The following is a 20,584-nucleotide window of genomic DNA, read 5'->3' as shown; positions in this document are numbered from 1 at the left end:
AAACATTGCTTGGATTAATTATTTTCTATTCTTGTCTGTTTAGTTATCAATCTGACATACATTCACGTTCATTTCTTTCTCTTCGAATTCAATTTTCTCAAGCTTTCATTCTTGCTGATTTCATTTTATTTCTTGGATATATGAAATAGTAACATGATTCAAAAGTCAAAACTTTATTTTAAAAGTATTCTCAAAGAGGTCTTGTTCCCTTTCTTACCCCTCCACCCATTCTCACCTACCTTTTCTATGGCAGCAGTATCATTAGTTTGGGGCTCTCCTTCCTGTTTCTTTTTGCTACAGTGAACAAGTGTACGTACACATTCTTATTTTTTCTTGCACAAAATATAGTTTTCCATATACATTCTCTTGTATCTCATTTTTACCACTTAAAAATATATGCTGGAAATCACCCCACATTGGTTCACAGAGATCTTCCTCTTTCTTTTTACAACTGCCCAGTGCGCCATAGAGTGTTCAACTGAGGCACCATATTTGATTCTCACATGCATGGTCATTAAGTGGTGTCCACTATTTTGTTATTACGAATAATGCTTGAATGAATCATCTTAGGCCTGTTTTCTCTTATTTTTGGAGATAGAGCTCCAGAGCTAGGGTTATTGTATCAAATTCCAGATTGCTTTGCTTTTGCCAAATTATCTTCCATGAGAATCATAACATTTATGCTTCCACTAGCAATGTCTGAGAATACCTATTTCCAAGGTGCAGTAACAAGTATGTTATTAAACTTTTTGATTTTTAAAAACTCAATCTGATAGTTGAGAAATGGCATTCCTCTGATAACATTTGAAGTTTAGCATCTTTCCATTTGGGGACCTTTCTTATCTTCCCTACTCCCCATCTCTCCCATTTTGTGTGTGTGTATGTGGGGGGGTGTGTACCTGCAACCTGACTTCAGAGTTTATAAATCCTATAGATGATTTAGGTCTTAGGAACCTTTATTTTAAAGACAATACTGAAGCCCCTGACACGTACGTAGTAGCAAAGGTAAAATGAGAGCCTATATGTCCCTATTTCTAATTTGCTTTTCCATTAAACTATTAACCTGTACTCAATTTCTTTTTTTTTTTCCCCCTAGGCTGAACAAAATAAAAAAGACCTTTTTTTTTTTTCTGATAAGGAACATATGTAAAAAGTACCTAGTCCATAAAAGGCATTTAAGAAAGGTTTTTGAACAGTATGTTGCATTAATCAAATTTGGAATGAAATGGAAACAAGCACTTTTTAAACATTTAGAACAAAGCCTTCCTATTAAGTCCTGTGTGCTTTCACTAAAGTGGTACCTAAAGAAGAGGTGTGGGCCACCATTTAGGCACCATCTAACCATTGCTTTAGAAATTCAATAAATGGGCAGTTTTAGGAGTAATCAATCACAAGGGAATTTAAAAAAATAACTTTATAATTTAGAATGTGTTCAAAAAATAAATAAATATGTCCATTATTAATTATACTCACTGCTTCTTAAGAATATATTAATATATTATTTTAAAAAAAAAGCACCATTATCAAGCTTTACTTGTTCATTTTCATCATGTGCCTCAGTCAGGCAACCAGCACAACACTTTCTAAAACTCTAGGCTGTCTTTTTAGATCCAGGAATGAAGCTGATCTTACCCAGGCTTTGCTTACTACTTGGATGGTAAGGCACATGTCTGATGTAGAATGTGATTTCCTAGGCAGTGGTAGATGCTAAGAAGTTAATCCTGGGTGGACTTGAAAGAGCAGAGAAAAAAGAGGACACCATGATGTACCTGCTGGCTCTGAAGAATGCCCGGCTTCCGGAGGGCATCCCATTGCTCCTGAAGTACGCAGAGGCAGCAGAAGGGCCCATCAGCCACCTTGCTGTCACCGCTCTCCAGAGATATGATGCCCCTTTTATAACTGATGAGGTAAATGCTCCAAGAATATTTGCAACACTCAGAAAAGGAACAAAGCATGCCTAATCATGAGTCAAATGCAGACTCCTCTGAAGTCGCCCAATCTTTTTTCCCAAATTAATAATTTCTCTTTCTTGTTTAGGAATAATTGGACTTAACGCTACTCTGAAGCAGCTTCACACTTGGAATAGATAATGTCCTGTATCCTAACGTATAAATAGTGAAGAGAATTCTCTTATTTTAAGAAACAAATTTTTTTTGGAAATATCTTTACTTCCACAAGTTTTAAGATGCTCTTAAATTTTCTACACTGGAATAACCTGACTTAAGTTGGTTCCTACAGCTGCATTTTAATCAAAATTAAACTTTTTCTTAGGGAAGAAAATGTTTATAAACTGTGCGATAAACCACCTGCTGAGAATGATATTTCCAGTTTGCAGCTAAGTTTTGTGTCAAAGTTGAAAGACTGCAAAGCATGATAATTATGAACATGAGCTTTTGAGACAGAGAGACCTACCTATGAATTCTGGCTCTGTCCCTTCCTACTTGTTTTTGCTTAGATGTGTTTCTCAACTCCTATACGCCTGAGAACGAGGTCAACATTTAGGGGAGATTGAAAAAGGCAGAGGGAAGTAAAGATGAAAGAAAAATTTATAAGTGCCTAGTCCAAAACCCCAAACACTGGATATTATTAGGCAGTGCTGGTAACCAAGGAAATTATTTGTTGCCACACAATGTAATTATTTTGGCAAATTTTCTTTTGTGTTAATGTTTTGTCAAAAAAAGAAAATCCCTGGAGTTCCCACCATGGCACAGTGGGCTAAGAATCTGACTACAGCAGCTTGGATCACTGCAGAGGCATAGGTTCCATCCCCAGCCCAGTGCAGTGGGTTAAAGGATCTGGTGTTGCCATCGCTGTGGCTCAGATTCACTCCCTGGCTCATGAACTTCCATATGCCACAGGTGCAGCCATTAAAGCAAAAAACAAAGAATGAAAATAAAAGAAGAGAAACCCCTAATATAACCAACCTATGGACTTTGGGTGATAATGATGTATCAGTACAGGTTCATCAGATATAACAAATGTGCCACCAAAATGCAGGCTACTGATAGAGGGGGAGGTTGTGCGGTTTGGGAGGGCGGTAAGAAGGGATGGAGAGCAGGAGGTATGTAGGAATTCTATACTTTCAGCTCAGTTTTGCTATGAACCTAAAATTGCTCTAAAAAGTAGTCTATTAATAAAAAAGAAGGGAAGATTCTGAGGTACTTCATCATACGGAAGTATAGGTTCATGTAGCCATCTCTCTTGAGAGTCCCTTTACCATATGGCAGTTATATCTTTGAAAAATCTTTGTTTGTTAGGTAATACCATGATACGCTGCAACAACAAACAAAATCAAAAATCTCAGCTTCTCATCCATGCTATGCTTAATGTAGATAAGGGCAAATGTGGCCTTGAGGTCCCTACAGTAGAAGAAGAGAGAGAATGAGAAAGTACACAGCTCTTAACTGCCTCAGCCCAGAACTTACCCACAGTGATTCTGTTCATGGTCCATTAGCCAGAACTACGGCCCCACCCAATTGCAAAGGAAAGTGGGAAATATAGAAGCATATGTCTATCTTAACAAGCATTATCTCTTCCTGCCACATCATCAATTAAAAAAATCTAGCTATGCACTAACTAAGCTGGAACATCTTATGAACAGGTGAAGAAGACCATGAACAGGATATATCACCAGACTCGCAAAGTTCACGAAAAGACTGTGCGTACTACAGCAGCTGCCGTTATTTTAAATAACAATCCGTCCTACATGGAAGTAAAAAACATCCTTCTCTCTATTGGGGAGCTTCCCCAAGAAATGAATAAATACATGCTCTCCATTGTCCAAGACATCCTACGTTTTGAAATGCCTGCAAGGTATGAGACCGTGCCCCTGTCTCTGCTTAACCAAGCCTGTTTATCTCCTGGTGTGGAACACACATGGCTAATAATAACGGTGTGGTCTTTATGCTGGGCTATGTTGCGTGAAACCCAAGAGTTTGCCAAATTTCCCACAAGGAAACTATTTTTGTGGGCCAGATGAAACAACTTCACCTTGGTACTCTGATTTGGAAGTCTGGCTTTGATTTTTTCACTCCAGGTCTCCCCATTTGAAGTAATGTATATTACCAAAAGTTAGCACTGTTTTAAAAGTCCAACTGCATTTTCAATAGGCCTATTTTTATAACTCGCATAATAAAATGAGGCAAATTCCCACCAAATGGTCTTTCATCTTAACTTTCCAAATATTAGGGCTCTTTGAAGCCTCATTTATCACAGATTGAATGCATTTACCATTTGCGTTTAAAAGCTTAGACAGGACCCACCTTTGAGGACTATTCAAAGTGTGCAGAATGGGATCAGAAGAGTTCAGACTTCAGAATGGGATCAGCAGACTTTTCTTGGATGAACTTCCCTTCCAGTTCCCAGGTCTCTTCTCTCAAGTTCACTAATGGCCCTTTTCCTCACTGAAATCAGAGGGCCAAGGAAGGGATTTCCCTTTCCCCCCAAGTTATGTGCCAAGCACTACATTCAGGAAAAATCATATTTGAGGGTTCCCAGATGAAAAGAAAAACAGACATGGGGGAAAGATGGGACATAGATAAAGAGAAAGGAAATTGGGGGGGGGGGGGGTTGGAGAGGCAGTAAAACAGTGAAGGAAAGAGAAACAAGGAATAAGGCTGAAATAAAAAGAAACAGGAGGAGTTCCAGTCATGGTGCAGTGGAAATGAATCCGACTAGGAACCATGAGGTTGTGGGTTCGATCCCTGGCCTCGCTCAGTGGGTTAAGGATCCAGCATTGCCGTGAGCTATGGTGTAGGTCACAGATGCAGCTCAGATCCAAGTTGCTGTGGCTGTGGTGTAGGCTGGCAGCTACAGCTCCAATTAGACCCCATAGCCTGGGAATCTCCATCTGCCACAGGTATGGTACTAAAAAGCAAAAAAGCCCCTCCTCCCCCGCCAAAAAAAAAAGGAAAGAAAAGAAACAGGAGGAGTAAGTAGAGAGAAATGAGCAGTGCAAATAAGGAGGGAGCAGATGCGTGATGGAGAAAAGAAACAAATTCTCTCGGAAGTGCTGTATTCCAAGTCAAATGGATTTCATTTCTCTGTTTCTGCTTGTTTGCTTTTGTGAGACTGATGAGGGGATCCTGAGTGTATTTGCTGCCCTTGCCTTGTAAACCTAGCGGTTCAGGGGCCAGGGAAGAGGAAGCAGGGGGATAGAGAGCAGCCTGGGGAAGATGACAGTGCCATCATGAACACCATGGGTCAGATTCTCAGCGCTGAAGGCATCAGAGTTGGAAGGGAAGTGAAAGGTCCCCATGCTTGGAATCTCGCTCCAGCCTGGGGGTCTAGTTTCCTGGCAGGTGGTTTCCAGTCTTTGCTTGCACCTCTGCACTGGCAGGAGTTTCACTTGCTGAGAGACTCTCACTGTTGCTGCTTGGCATAACTGAAATCTTCCTGATGGCCCCGGTTTCATCCCTGGAACCGAGCAGAACAGATCTAATCATTCAGGCTCTTTGAATATCTGAGGACTGCTCTTCCTCTTCTCCAGGCTAAAAGATGGTTTGGATTTTTTTGATTGTTTTGATTTTTTTCTGTGCTGTTATAACTTTATTATTACTGATATATTGATTCGTGTGAAGGAGTCAGGGATGGGAATATCTCAACACTAATTAGCTATTTAGACAAGCTAGAGGCATGGAGTAAAGTTTAAGACTCACTCTAGGAGTTCCTATTGTGGCTCAGTGGAACTGAACTTGACTAGTATCCAGGAGGATACAGGTTTGACCCCTGGCCTCACTCAGTGGGTTAAGGATCTGGCGTTGCTGTGAGCTATGGGATGGGTCCCAGATGAGGTTTGGATCTGGCACTGCTGTGGCTGTGGCATAGGCTGGCAGCTGCAGCTCCAATTCGACCACTAGCCTGGGAACTTCCATATGTGGCAGGTGCAGCCCTAAAAAAACAAAAACAAACAAACAAAAAACTCACTCTAGAGGAGATGCTGGTTTAATTGAAAACCACAGAAATAGAGAAGAAATTCCTGGGAATTTGCTCTTTTATGTCACTAGCCAGTGATAACATTAAAGGGTGCAAGAAAACATTTCAAGAAGTTTTGGGCAACCTCTCCAGTTTGGTACAACTTTCCTTAAAAGTATACACTATTTGACAATATAGAACCATGGTGATTCAAAGAACACGTGTTTTCCACTCCTGAGGTGTGTCCATCAGCCAGCTTAAGGCATTTCATGACTGGGTGTCCTGTCATTTTGATACCAAGCTGAATTTCAAATATCTGAGGAATGGAGGGGAAAGCCCTCATCCTGAAGCTGGCACTCCAGCTGGCACCTCCCCAGTCTTGGAGCGGCACGAGGAAAAATCTGGCCCCCTCTTTTTTCCACTAAGGATTTGGGTTCTTTCCAAGTCTGACTTGGGAAACAGCCATGACAACGAATATGCAGCTTTTCCCTTTTACATGTTACAGCAAAATGATCCGTCGAGTCCTGAAGGAAATGGTTGCTCATAATTATGACCGTTTCTCCAAGAGTGGATCCTCTTCTGCCTATACTGGCTACATAGAACGTATGTAACCCAAAAAGGGGTTCTCCCTTTCTGCCCCTCCCCAGCTCGGTATTGCTGGGACTATTGCTAAATTTGGGGGTTGTTTTTTGTCATCAGGTGGTCCCCATTCGGCATCAACTTACAGCCTTGACATTCTCTACTCTGGTTCTGGCATTCTAAGGAGAAGTAACCTGAACATCTTTCAGTATGTTGGCAAAACGCCTCTTCATGCTATTCAGGTAACGCATTTTCCATGAATTCTGCTTCGTGACGTTTGCAAGAAGTGAGTGTAAAGTCAAGCAAAATGCACACGAATGATAACACCATAGAATGAGTAAGTTCCATCTCGCCCATGATTCCATCATCTATGAGAGGCTGTATGGTTTAGAGTCTCAGAGAAAGTTTAAAAGTATCAATTTGACAACCTACGTGCTTTGATTCACGGGACTTGCCATATATCCATTTTTCTTTTGCAAAGGCGCACACATTGGCCAAGTTCAAATCATGCCAGTATTTTTTACGTATGTTTTTTTAAATATTCCATTTTTTCTTTATTTTTAAATTAAAAAATTTTATTAGTATTTTTTAATGTTATTTCCCTTAAAAATATTCCATTTTTATTCATAGACATATTCCTTGGAGTTCCAGATATTTCATTCTAGAATATATTTCCTTCTCTGGGTGTTTCTGTCAAGAGATTGATTCACCATAATAAAAGTTTTCATAATAGAAAATGCTTCTCTAAGGAGTCAATCTATAGTTTTTCAATAGTGCTAAGAGGAAAAAAAAAGAATAAAGCATAGGTATGTGACAGGTGGCTGACCTCTATCCCTTTAGTTTTCCTCCGGATTTGGTGACAATCTTTAAAGGCTTTCTGATTGTGAAATATACTTTCTTTTTAGTTTTTATTCATATCAAGTTAGAACCTTCTAAATAAACTCATTGAAGCTTTTAAAATGATCCTGTGCTGTGTAAACGTGATTCTTTTCAATGATATATCACTACACCCTTGGATGGGACTCTTGACAGAATAGCACGTAGTCTGTCCTGAGGAATCGCCATCTGTCTTCTGATATGTGCTCTGAAATGCCAAACGCCCAGTGGCTGAGGTGCTGGGGAGGAAGGACAGAGAATATGTAGGATTCCTGTATGTGGAAGAGGTCAGGATGGGAGCCCCTCACCGTGCTCATCATCTTTCCTCAGACTGGAGAAGGTTTTATGTGGAAAGGCAGGTCATGGCTCAGAGAATTCCACACCCTCTCACAGTGCAGACGGAGGCCGACTGTCCCCAGGTCGACTCCACCTCTTTTTAGGGGCTCTGCAAGATAGCCCATCCACTGTGTTGGACTGTTCTGCAGAGACGAGGAGTCTCCAGGATGACACCACAAGATGGAATGCTCCTGGTCTTTGTACTCAGGCAGAAGAGGTGTGGGTCCCGCCTCTGCCATTTGAGCTTTTCTTTGGTCTGTGCTGCACAATGGATACCATCACATTGACCTCAAACGGGGGCTGTGAGGATTCAGGGGAGACAAGGAGCTCATCTTCTATTCAGGCAGAGAGTTGCTTTGTTTTAGCGTAGCAGCTGCAGATATTTAAGTTTTGGATCCCCAGGAAAGCTCTAGCTGTCACTCATCAGCACATACAGGGCAGGCAGGGCACTGATGTCACAAATGCTGTATCTGTTTTCTCCAGGTGGTCATTGAAGCCCAAGGACTGGAGGCCTTAATTGCAGCCACTCCTGATGAAGGGGAGGAGAACCTTGATTCCTATGCTGGCTTGTCACCTCTCCTCTTTGATGTTCAGCTCAGACCTGTCACTTTTTTCAACGGATACAGTGACTTGATGTCCAAAATGCTGTCAGCATCCAGTGACCCTATCAGTGTGGTGAAAGGACTTATTCTGCTAATAGATCACTCCCAGGTAATTCCTTCATTCTGCAAGTGTTCATTAAATGTACCAGGCACATCTTAAACATGCTCTGTGCTTGGAGGATACAAGACAAGGTTCTACCCAACTTGGACCCCACGTTCTAAGCATTTGGCCCTCTTGGTATTATTGCCTTTCTCCCTTTTCTCCTTTACTTTGGGTAAACAGGGTCTTTTCACTTTATTAGTTGATTGGGACATCTTTTCATTGTTGGGGCACAAGAGGAAATACTCAACATGAGCATAATATAATGTTTATATCTCAATAAAACTAAGAGAGGGAAGGAGAGAAGAAGGGAGGAAGAGAGGGAGAGATTGTGTGTGTGTGTGAGAGAGAGAGAGAGAAAGAGAGAGAGGGAAAGTGATGGTCACAGAAACAGAATTCCTGGAGAAAATTACCTAGGAGTCAACAGACAAGAGATGGCATTTTCTCTCCACTTGGTTTTCCTGGGCACAAGGGCTTAGATGATATTTTTTTCTGAAAGCAGGAGCTGAACTACATGACATCATTTATTATGACAATGATGATAAAGAGCCAAGGAGTGCATAATTTTGACCTTGCCAAATTAGAGGCAGAAGCAATCACTGACACCAACCATAGGTCTAATGGAGACTTTTTGCCCAGAATTCTCATGTTCATAGGTTAATTCATTGTTAGGGAAAAGAGTACTCTCCTTCATTTGACCTGCATTCTTCGGAATAGTTTTTTATTTTCTTCACTCCCAAATCATACACTGCTGTACTAAGATATGACAATACTATATTCTGTGCAATAAGTTAAGTGAAGCAGCTACTGTGGGATGGCAGTGGTCTGCCTCATTGAATTTTCTGAGAAACAGATGAGGGCTAATCTGAATAACCTTTGAGTTTGAATGCTTGATGCTTGATGTTTTTAAATACCTTGGCTTATTTTCATTTGCTAAATAAGGATCTTATGGGAAATTCAAGTGATCCCTTACACTTTATATTTGAGATATTAAAGATATATAAGATATTGGATTAAAATTTACAGACTATAGGACTTGCTTGGGAAGTTTTTGCTTTTGTGGTTAAATAAATTAATAAGTAATAGCCTAGGTTTGAATTTTGCCTCCATGCCTTACTTTCTGTATGCTCCTGGGCAGTTACTTCATAGCTTTAAGCCAGCATTTCCTGCTCATAAAATGAGGCGTTTGGAATGGATGATCCAAAGTTTTCATCAGCTTTGTTCTTTGCTGGATCATTTTGAGGATTTTGATTTGTTGGGTTCTGGTTATGAAATCATAAATTTTAAGATCTGGGAGAGACTATAAGTATTAGATTTACTAAAACTCTACCAAAGCATCATTGGTTGGAACTAAATATTCATTCTCTATCTTTATTATTCCTCACAACAATTCAGGAGAGCTGTATATATCAAAGAAGCCAATTTGGGGGTAGCTTAAACAAATAGGTTGATCTTTATCATGCAACAAATATTTGGAAGTAGAAGTCCAGGGTTGATATGGAAACCCTGATGTATTATTAGGATCCAGACTCTTTTACCCCAGGTTGGCCCTCTTTACTGGTGGTTTTTAACATCATGTTTGCCACCTTGTGATTATCAGGTGACTGCTGCATTCCTAGCACTAATTCCTCATTCTGGGAAGGAAGAGGGAAGGTTAAGAGGCGGCAGAGTCTGACTCTTTTTCAAGAACTTTCCTGCGAGCCCTATCTATATCTGCAAAAGATAAGCATCTAGAAAAGGAAGTCCTTTTGTTATTGACCAAATCAGTGTTCTATGAATATCTTTAGCTGCAAGGGAAGCTAGTAAATATAGTTTCTCACTGGTGGGATTGACACTCTGAACTAAATTGTGTTTCTGTAAATATGAATGAAGAGAAGGACAATCAGCCATGGCTCTCATACCTTAATCCTCGAGCTTATGCATGAAAAATTGTTGTCAGTTTATATCAGAATTTTACAATGCACATTTCCATTGCAGTATTATGTGTATATTCCAATGCATCGCTGGGAAGATGCATTCTCTATAAAGAATTCTCAGCTGCGCCTGTGGCATGTGAAAGTTCCCGGGACAGGGATTGAACCTGTGCCACAGGGGTGACCCAAGCCACAGCAGTGATAGTTGGGTCCTTAACCCACTGAGCCACAGAGGAACTCCTGGGGAGATGCATTCTTAATGAAAGAACATCTCTGAAGAATGCCTAAGAGCGCTGAGAAAGTAGTCCACATTTGAAGATGCAGGAATAATTACAGTTCAGTACCATCTGTCTGGACTCACCTACCCATCAACAATACCTAAGGGTCTGAATTGAGTTATAAAACTTGATGCAAACATAGTGGTAATCTAGAGCAGGGCTAGCAAACTTTTAATGTAAAGGGCAGAAAGTAAACAGTTCAGGCTCTGTAAGACACAAGGGTCTCTGTTGCAACTACTCAACTCTGCTCATTGTAGAGTGGTATATTAACATATGAATATGGCACTGCTCCAATAAGTTTTTTATTTACAAAAATAGCCAGAGGGCCAGATTTGCCTGCTGGCCAGTGTTTGCCAACCCCTGATCTACATGATCTTGTAAGGTTTTTTCTATTCACTAAGCCATGGCACCATGGGCACATTCTATGAGCGAGATCTTCCCTTAGCTATTAAACAGAACCTAGTGCCAGCATTTGTTAGAATGGAGTACGTAGCAGATGTGGGTTTATATACAAATAAGCTGTTTGAGTCTCCCTGCCTCTGCAGAGCACTCCAGTAATGCCATCCCAGCTACAGAGGCACATACCACTCTAGGTCAAGTGCTGACATTGGAGGAAATTTTGGCAGTGGATGGCCTGTCACAGCCACCAGGGCAGATGGAATTACTCTGTGCTCACCCTCCTCTCTCTCTCTTTTCAGCTAATTGGATTAGTCTTCAGAGAAGGATGTCTGATAAAGTTAGATTAATAGGGGGATCCTCTTTAGCCAGAACATATTTTCCTGAATGGAAGCAATGGGATGAGCTGTCAAAATATCAGTGTCTGAACTATAAGAAAACCCGTGGGACCAAAAGTAAAAGATCAAAGGGGTCATATGAGCAACAAATACAAAGCTCCAGCATCTTGTTCTTCTAGCCTATAGGCAAGAATTTAAATAAATATGTGCTCTGGGTCAAACAAGGACATTACCCTATGCTTTATCTTTTTTTGCAATATTTCTCAGAATAGGCTTCCTCGCGCAGTAGGAGACAAACAAGAACTGTAATTTCATGATAGCCATGTATGGTATTAGAAAAGTTTCCCCACTAGAAATAGTCTGAGTATTCATTCTAGCTCCACATGTAATCTCCTAGCCTGGGTTTTCTTTCCAATCTTCAGATATAATACCTACCATGGAAAATTAGTATGGGAGTTAAATGAGATACCAAATATAGAGGCTTGGGGGTGCAAGAAGTGAATAATAAGTTCTCCTTATTTTTTTACTCTTCATAACTTAGAACCACTGCACTATGTGGTTTAGTCCTTTTCACAAAGGAAAGAGAAGTGTGTCCTTCTATAGGGATCCGTGGTCTGTCCTTCTGTGGGGGTCCAAGCAAATTTCTCTGTGACTATACACAAGAATTCTCCTGTGATGCCTTGGCATGAGAGAAGTGGAGTTTTCCCAGAAAGCTGAGGTGTTCCTCAAAACCCACACTGCAGTGGAAATGCTCTCTCCCCACAAAAGGCACATGGTCTAGTAGCCGTGAAATGTTCTTTTCCATGGGACTTGGTGTGTTTTGACATCTACATAATGTACGTCAGTGGGAAAGCCAAAGTCCATGTCACGGACCTCTGCTGAGTTGGCGAACAAGATTATCGTGTTCCAATTGGAAACAGAGAACATGAGCCAAAGAAAAGAAAGACTGGCACCCAGTAGGGTTTATTTGGAAATGATCACAATTAGAGTGCATACCTTGATTCTGCAGCTTAGAGCATAGGTTACCATTAGGACATGGTCATTGTGGTTTTGTCAGGATACTGTGTATTCCTTCAGATTAGTTATGATGCCCGAGGAACCCCCCGCACCTTACAACAAAACATCCCGTTCTAGACCTAATGTAGCAGTAAGGATCCTCAGGGCTCTTTCCTAATGCGTCCTGAGCCCGGTGTGGAGAATCTCATGCCTTCATCCAAGTGTCTTTCCAACTGAAGGTAGTTTCCTGCCCCATTCAGACTTTTTCCAGTAAATCAAGTTCTGTGACTGGGATTTCTTGCCTCATTTTTGCAAAGTAGAGAGAAGTCAGGGAAATCAAGGATCAACACAATCCTTTCTAGAAAGTGAAATCGTGGCATTCATAGTTGGGGAAAGAAAGCATGGCTTGTTTGGTCTGAGTAGGGCAGTTACATAAAGAAGTTAGTCATGCTGCCAGTTGCCATGAACCTAAGATCTTTGGAGGAATATCAAAATTAAGAGTACTGAGCCTTTTTCCCAGAACTGTTATCATTTCCCACACTGTCTCCAGGCAATCTGATTCTAATCCAGTTGCAAAAGTTTTCAGCCAGCATCACCCCATCTAATGTATATAGAAATTGTGAGAATTAAAGTGTAAATGCTGGCAAACAGCATAAAACAATGGGTTTCAGACAACTACAGAATTGCTGAGGAAGGACTATGTTTATAAATGAATCCTGTCCTCTGGAATATGCTTTGGAGTTTGTGTTGGTCTTGTTATTTTGTTGTCACTTCAAAGGTCGAACAATAAAGTATAAAGGCTTAGTTAAGTTGCCTTGCCTTAGCTTTCCTTTCCTAGGCAATCCCTGGAACTAGGAGACTGCTCTGGCAGTTTTCATCCTGCCTTTCATTTGCCAGCGGGATGCAGTTTACTATATTTGACACAGCACATAACTACAGAAGTGCTAAAGAACTTCGAGAGATCATCTGTCCCCACCTCTCACCCCCACCCCAAAGCCACACGGGATTCCTCACGGAGATGCCTTCATTTTCCCTAGTCTGGTGGTTCTCACATTTGGGTGCATCAGAATCACATGAGGGCTTAGTAAAACGCAGATTTCTGGGGTCAGATTAGTTATTAGTTTCTAACTCAGTGGGTATGGGGCTTGCATCTCTAACACATTCCCTGGATGCTCATGTTAATTGTCAGGGAACAATTTGACAATTTGGCCATGTTTCTCAAACAATTTGTTTGAGAAACATGGCCCCTTCCAAAGTGCGGCAAGGATGGAAAGAAAGCCCCTTCTCAATGGACTCTACTTTAGTATTTTAATTGACTAAATGATTTAGCACATCAGTAATCTTCTGGTGATTAAGATTCGAATGTGTTTCCAAGCTTAGAGAAAGACATCAACATTAACACAACTCAGTGGCATTATGTAGAGCAGGAGGTTGAATGTGCCTTTGGAAAGGGGCTGGCCAAATTTTGTGCTTCTTCCTCTTTTTCTTCTCCTCCTCCTTCTGACTATTATTATACATTTTTGTTTCTAGGAGCTTCAGTTGCAATCTGGACTTAAGGCCAATATGGAGGTCCAGGGTGGTCTAGCTATTGATATTTCAGGTTCAATGGAGTTTAGTCTGTGGTATCGTGAGTCAAAGACCCGAGTGAAAAATCGGTAAGCTTAAGTCTAATGCTCTATGCAAAGAACCGCAGAGATAGGTTTTTGGAATTGTTTAACCTTCTGACCTATCAAAACCTAGGCTTTATATTTGTAATTATCAATCACAGAGTAGGAAATAACCATGGGAAGTCATTATTTCCATAGCTTCTTGGAATGGAAAGGTAGGTACTTAATAGGACTCTGCCAAGAATTTTTTGCTTTTAAAGACATCCATGGACAGCCTGCCCAGTGGACAAGATGTTTATCTTTTCTTGGTATCCCACTGTAGTAGGTGACAGTGCTGTCAGAAAACTTTACTGGAGTTCCCGTTGTGGCGCAGCAGAAACGAATCCGACTAGGAACTATGAGGTTGCAGGTTCGATCCCTGGCCTCACTCAGTGGGTTAGGGATCTGGCATTGCTGTGGCTCTGGCAGAGGCTGGCAGCAACAGCTCCGATTAGACCCCTAGCCTGGGAACCTCCATATGCTGCAGGTGCGGCCCTAAAATGACAAAAAAAGAAAAAAAGAAGAAAAAAAAAAAGAAAGAAAGAAAACTTTACTTTTTAATTTTTTTTATGGCCATACCTTACAGCAATGCGGGATCCTTAATCCACTGAGCAAGGCTAGGGATCAAACCCACATCCTCACAGAGGCAACATTGACTCCTTAACCCACTTTCAAGCAAATTTTTATCCCTCTTGTTGGAATTTATAATCTTGCTTCTTTTACTGTCTTCAATGGAGAAAAACAAGATCACTTTTTCACAGAACTAAGTCAAACACTATGAATCCTTAAGTGTTTTTATTAGTGTTCATTTTTCTAAACCCAGTTTTCTCAGCTCCTTTAGTTTCTCTAATCAACCTATTGGATCAAATGGAAGTGTTTTATTTTGAACATAAAAGAATATCTTTGAACCAGTGTGATAATCAAAAGAATTATTCTTATGTTTGTTATAGTGCTAAAGAAAAGAAAATGGAAATGCAGTTGATTTTTATCTCTTTGGATATTTAAAAATACAGGGGGGCAGGAGTGAGATAGGAATGCTAAAATTAGATTTTTAATTTATTTTGATCAATGAATGAAGGAGTTGAGAACAATCAAAAAGTGGCACATTTAACATGAAAGGTGACCCACAGTGTTAGTAAAAGGAAACAAAGAATGAGAAACAGGAGAGGTTCTCAGAGGGATAAGCAATCTAGTTTAGGGCTTCCCACTGAATCGGTCTCCTTGCTCTGCTTCCTGATGTATTTTCTAGGTAAAAGTTTCCTCACATTAAATGGAATTGAGTTATTTACAGAAGGAAATCGACAACAGCAACAACAAAAAATATCTTGTTTTTTGAAAGGGACACAGTATCCCTAAGATCAACCAGTGTCCACATTGTAGCCAATTCATCTTCCATTTTCCATGTGTTCATTTAAAAAATCTCTTAAGCCTTTGTTGAGTGGAAGATATTAGAAGGTATGGTAAGGGATTCAGGGGTTTACACAGTACTACCTCTGACCTACTTTTACACCAGCCATAGGAGCAGGTGTGCTGTGAGTTGCACAGCAAAAATTAGCAGCCCCATCAAAAGAGCATGGACATACAACTCTGATTTCATCTAAAGTCTACAGTTAAATTAGAGTGGTCCTAGAGGCAGGCCTTCTGCTAGGATTGTTTTTCCACTTCCTTTTCATTCAAGCACCATCCTAGTCAATTGAAGGCCTGTCTATCCGGGTCTCCAGGTGATCCTTGGAGAATCTATAATATCTGTCCTTTCTGGAGCACCCATTGTACGTGCTGTAGGAATTGTTGTGATACTGTATGTTTTTCAACTATCTTGCCAACCATAGAGTTCTGTCACTAGAGCTCCTTTGGAGAAAGTGATGAAATGGAATTGAAATGCTACCTAGAAGCCGACAGGGAGTTAGTTAGCAAGATAATCATCAGAAACATCAACCATCTTCTTGGTGAGTTTAGGCTTCATTTTAAGAAAACTCAGGTGTTTCTGACTTCCTGAAAGGACTGGGCCCCAGCCATGTTTTCATCTTGGCTCTTGGTGTGCCCAAACCAAATCTTAGTGCCTGATAGAGATTTCATTCCCTCATCTAGAATTGAAGGCTGGGGGCGGGGGGGGGGACCACTAGGGGGAGGGCAAACCTTCACTGTCCCCTTCCTGGGACAAACCAGGCCCTGGTTCCCAAGAGAACACTAAGCACATTTAGATCACCTATTTGTCCCATAAGTGCTTCCCTCTGGTTATCAGCATCAGAAATTCAGACTCTGTGAGATTATAGCTTTTAGTTCAGCTCAGTTAAAGGTGATTAACGGATTGTTTTGCTCAATTCTTAGGGTAACCGTGGTAATAACTGGTGACATCACAGTGGACTCCTCTTTTGTGAAAGCTGGCCTGGAAATCAGCGCGGAAACAGAAGCCGGCTTGGAGTTTATCTCCACAGTGCAGTTTTCTCAGTACCCATTCTTAGTTTGCCTGCAGATGGACAGGGATGGAATTCCGTACAGGTAAGAAGTGGTGCTTGTGGAATATTCCAGGGCTATCCTCAGGTATCAGGAACTTGCACCCAATTTCGAGTCTTCCATTTTAGAAATTAAAGGAAAATGGTAAAAACCCAGAACAACATGAATAGTCTTTAAATGACTAAAAGAGTAATTGTTAAGACTGAAAGAAAAGCCAGTTTCTAGGATACCAAGAAACTAGAATGACTAGTTTATTACAGAGATAATATATTCTATCCAAGATAATTTATCAAGGAAACAAAGGGATTTGATTTACCATAAGAGTTGCCACATAGTTTTAGCAAAAATACTAGATGCGTATTTGTGATCAGTTAGTAGGCCAGAGCTGAGCACCTTTTTTGTTTTATTAATATTTCACGATCCATGTAAGGAAGGCTAGATGATATAAGGACAAATATGACCAGATTGTATTTTTGCAGAAGATAGGATTATAGGTTAAATTCAGCATATTAAGCTGTTACTAATTTCTACTAACTTATGTCTAGAACAAACTTCCATTAATACATTTTTTTTAAAAATCAACCTTCCAATGGTCAAAATTCAGTGACTAGCACAAGGCTAACTGGTTTGGGTCTCCATTTCCCTCAGGCCAGAGCTCTAGGGAGTTTTCCCTGCCAGCCTTCTCAGCTGAAATCCAGCTGGATTTGCTCCCGACTCACTCTCAAGGTGGGGCTCCTGGAATGAGGGGTGGGGGACATCCCAAAGCCTGCAGAGCTTAGCAACACCTCCAAAAAGCTGAAAGGAATTTGATCCTTCATTCCAGAAAAATGAGTGGCGGGGCTGCCATATCCCAGGCATGTGCAGTGCTATCTGCTGGTGCGAAAAGAAATGGGAAGAAAAAAAAAAAAATTCACCCTGTTTGTGGGAATGAAAGCTGATCATCTTAGGCCCACACATCCCTTCTCAAATGGCTTTGAGGCAGAAGCCTCAAAGGTTCACTCAATAATGTGGCTCTGGCCTCTGACCGGTGTGAGGCAACTTTCGGGTGTGTGTGATTTTACTATTGTTGTTGTTATGCAGGCAATTTGAGACCAAGTATGAAAGGTTGTCCACAGGCAGAGGTTATGTCTCTCGGAAAAGGAAAGAAATCCTCGTGGCAGGATCTGAATTCCCGCTGCACCAAGAGAACTCTGAGATGTGCAAAGTGGTGTTTGCTCCTAAACCAGAGAGTAGTTCCAGCGGTTGGTTTTGAAACTGATGGAGGGTGTTTCGCCAGAATCGGTCTTCCTAGAAGGGGTACGATGCGCCGTGCCGAGGTACTTGCTCTCCGAGAGCACAGTGTTTACATGTTTTCCTGTATTTAAGATTTTTGTAAAAAGCGATGAAAAACCTCACCAACCAAATCATTCAATACTACTTATGGTGTCATTTTCAGCCAACCTATATGACACTTTGGGTAGCATTCTTAGTTTTTTGTTTTTGGGGTTTTTTTTTTTTCTCTCTCTCAAATCACATTTAGTACAGTGAAAATAGTTCTACCCTAAGAAGAAACCCTTGTTTGTAAGAAACAAAATGCATACATATATCTCAGGAGAACCCAGTTTTGTTTCAACAATTTTCAATCAATGTACATGAAGTCCTCGGTAAAAGCTTCCATGGCTTGTTTCTACCAAACATGTTGGACCATCAAGGAAAAATAGACTTTTTTTTTTTTTCCTTTTTGGGGGAGTGGGAGATAAGGACAAGACTTTTAAAGGCTTTTGTCAACTAACTTCAAGAATTAGTGTATCTCTCTTCGGCGGTTGTTTTTAATGAAGCATTGATGTAGAAGGCACACAGAATTAACACATGAAACCCCATTTTTCTGCTGTCTGTATAGTTAGATTGCCAGAACAAAGTCTTTCAGTCCTCTGCCTTCTGCCCTACAAAACTATTTGACTTAACATGAAAGAATTAGAAATATTAATTTCAGGACTCCATTTTATTTTTTTCTTGGGCTGTGTCGCTTTGGGACTGTAATGTGGTCCACGGTCCTTTATAAGGGACATTCTCAAATATTCATCATTTTATCTTTCATTCATTTGTTTTGTGGTGGAAGTTCTAGTATGTTGGACTACAATCTAGAAAAGCCAGAATGGCTGAAAGAGTTTAATAACGCTTTGAGAAACTGATGCATTTGGACTTCTAAAATATGAAGTCAAAAAAAGAATGTCTCTATTTGTGCAAATTAAAAGAGCCCTGTTAACCATTTTCAAATATTTATTAATAAAACAGATACATGTGTTGATAGTGAAAGCCCCCAAATGGACAACAGGTGCTCACTTGTCCATTAAACACACACACACACACACACAGAGGAAGTTTAGCTAGACTGCCATTGGTTGTAAATTGAAAATGATATGTGATAAAATAAATACGTGGAATTCTTATTGAATTGCTTTGGTCTTCCATTACTTTGAGCACCATATTTCTCTGTTCCTGCCGCTTTCTGAGCCACATACAACTAAGCCTCTGCAGCTCTATAGAACAGACTAGATACTCTAACAGGTGGTCAGAGCCCTTTAGAAAACAGGCTACTGAAAACAGAAGCAGTCAGAAGCTCTTAAGGGCCTGTAAATTAAAAGAAAATAAGCTCTAAGCCTAATTTTCATAAAGCTCTGGACCTGCACCCTTATTGTTACGTGACTCAGAAGAGAAAAAGGAATAAAAACCTGTTGGTGGCCTTGGCCTTGAAGGAAGCATTCTGTAGTAATACTCAGGCTGCAACAAAAGTGAGTTGATCTAGGGCACTGAGCTGAAGATGCCATGGGCTAAGGAACCTCAACAGAGTGATGCTTCGCAAATCACAGCTGCTTCTGTGATGTGAAATAATAGCTTACTTAAGATTGGTGGCTGCGGTGGGTGTCAGGGACGTTATTGCTACGCTACTTCTCAATGGCTTCTCTGCCTGGCTGAGTCAAATATGGCACCTGTCTGGAGAATGGGTGGTACCTAGCAACTCTAACATGCTCTAAAGAGACAAGAAACCCAAGGCACTGAACATATGTTAACTCCTTTCTAGATAATAAAGATTGAAATTTAAGAGAAATTGGGTGATACTCCACATTTTAAACCACATATTGTAGCCAGAAATCTAAACCTTACTGCTCTCCCTAGTTTTGACCACTTCATTCTTCCAAACACTAGTGTCCAAACAGTTGACTTCTGCAGAGCTGTCAGCCTGGGAACTGCACTGCCCTCTGACAGAGTCCCTGTGCCCAGTCAGCTTCTCCCTGCAAACCTGAAGGATTAAGGCTAGCTGCTTTCCTCCTGTGAAGGGTTACAGCCGTTCCATGTCTCTCATTGGAGGATCACCCATGATGAGTTGCTCCCTGCTTCTAAGAACCTGACCACTTTCAAATGCATTTTTTTTTTTGTCTTTTTAGGGCCACACCTGTGGCATATGGAGGTTCCCAGGCTAGGTTGGGAATCGAATTGGAACTGTAGCTGCTGGTCTACACCACACCCACAGCAATTCAGGATCTGAGCCAAGTCCATGACCTACACTACGGCTTGCAGCAATGCCAGATCCCTAACCCACTGAGCAGGGCCAGGGAGCGAACCTGTGTCCTCATGCGTACTAGTCAGTTTTGTTACTGCTGAGCCACAACAGGAACTCCTTCAAAAGAATTTTTAAAGCTAACACTTATTTAGTATTTATATGAGCCAGGTATTTTCAAGCATTTTACATATAATAAATCATATCTCACAACAACAATATTTAACAGGTGGTAATATTATTTCCATGTTGTAGATCAGCACCGTTCAATAGAAATATAATGTAAACGCAGAAAGTTTAAATGTTTGTTCATAAATATAAATGTTTATAAACATGTTTAAAAATAACCATACACCCAAAAGGGTATTTATAATATAAATGTTAATAAATATAGACATAAACCATTTTAAATTTCTAGTAGCCCTATTTTTAAAAAATGAAACAGTTGACATGAATTTTAATAATGTATTTGTAACCCACTGTATCCGAAGGAGTATCATATAAATGGGATATTTTATTTGGGGGGAAGAGGATTAGGTCACAGACATATGATATGTAATTTTAATGTATATAGCATACCTCAATTTGCATTAACTCATTTCAAGTGTTTAATAGCCAT

At 40.5% G+C, this 20,584-nt stretch overlaps 1 protein-coding gene across 1 annotated transcript in view; it reads left to right on the top strand.

Annotated features, from left to right (window-relative positions):
• MTTP (microsomal triglyceride transfer protein) overlaps positions 1–18,856 on the top strand; it is a 50,216-nt gene extending 31,360 nt beyond the window's left edge. The window contains exons 11-18 of the mRNA XM_047798852.1: positions 1,695–1,907; positions 3,602–3,813; positions 6,419–6,516; positions 6,613–6,734; positions 8,188–8,415; positions 13,858–13,982; positions 16,302–16,472; positions 17,508–18,856. Coding sequence (XP_047654808.1) covers positions 1,695–1,907; positions 3,602–3,813; positions 6,419–6,516; positions 6,613–6,734; positions 8,188–8,415; positions 13,858–13,982; positions 16,302–16,472; positions 17,508–17,679 — 1,341 coding nt within the window. The 3' untranslated portion in view covers positions 17,680–18,856. The remainder of the gene's footprint in view (positions 1–1,694; positions 1,908–3,601; positions 3,814–6,418; positions 6,517–6,612; positions 6,735–8,187; positions 8,416–13,857; positions 13,983–16,301; positions 16,473–17,507) is intronic.
• Positions 18,857–20,584: the final 1,728 nt, after the last annotated feature.

The sequence above is a fragment of the Phacochoerus africanus genome, chromosome 10 (genome assembly GCF_016906955.1).
Source record: "Phacochoerus africanus isolate WHEZ1 chromosome 10, ROS_Pafr_v1, whole genome shotgun sequence".
Taxonomy (NCBI): Eukaryota; Metazoa; Chordata; class Mammalia; order Artiodactyla; family Suidae; genus Phacochoerus; species Phacochoerus africanus.
This window is presented reverse-complemented; position numbering and strand designations above follow the sequence as displayed.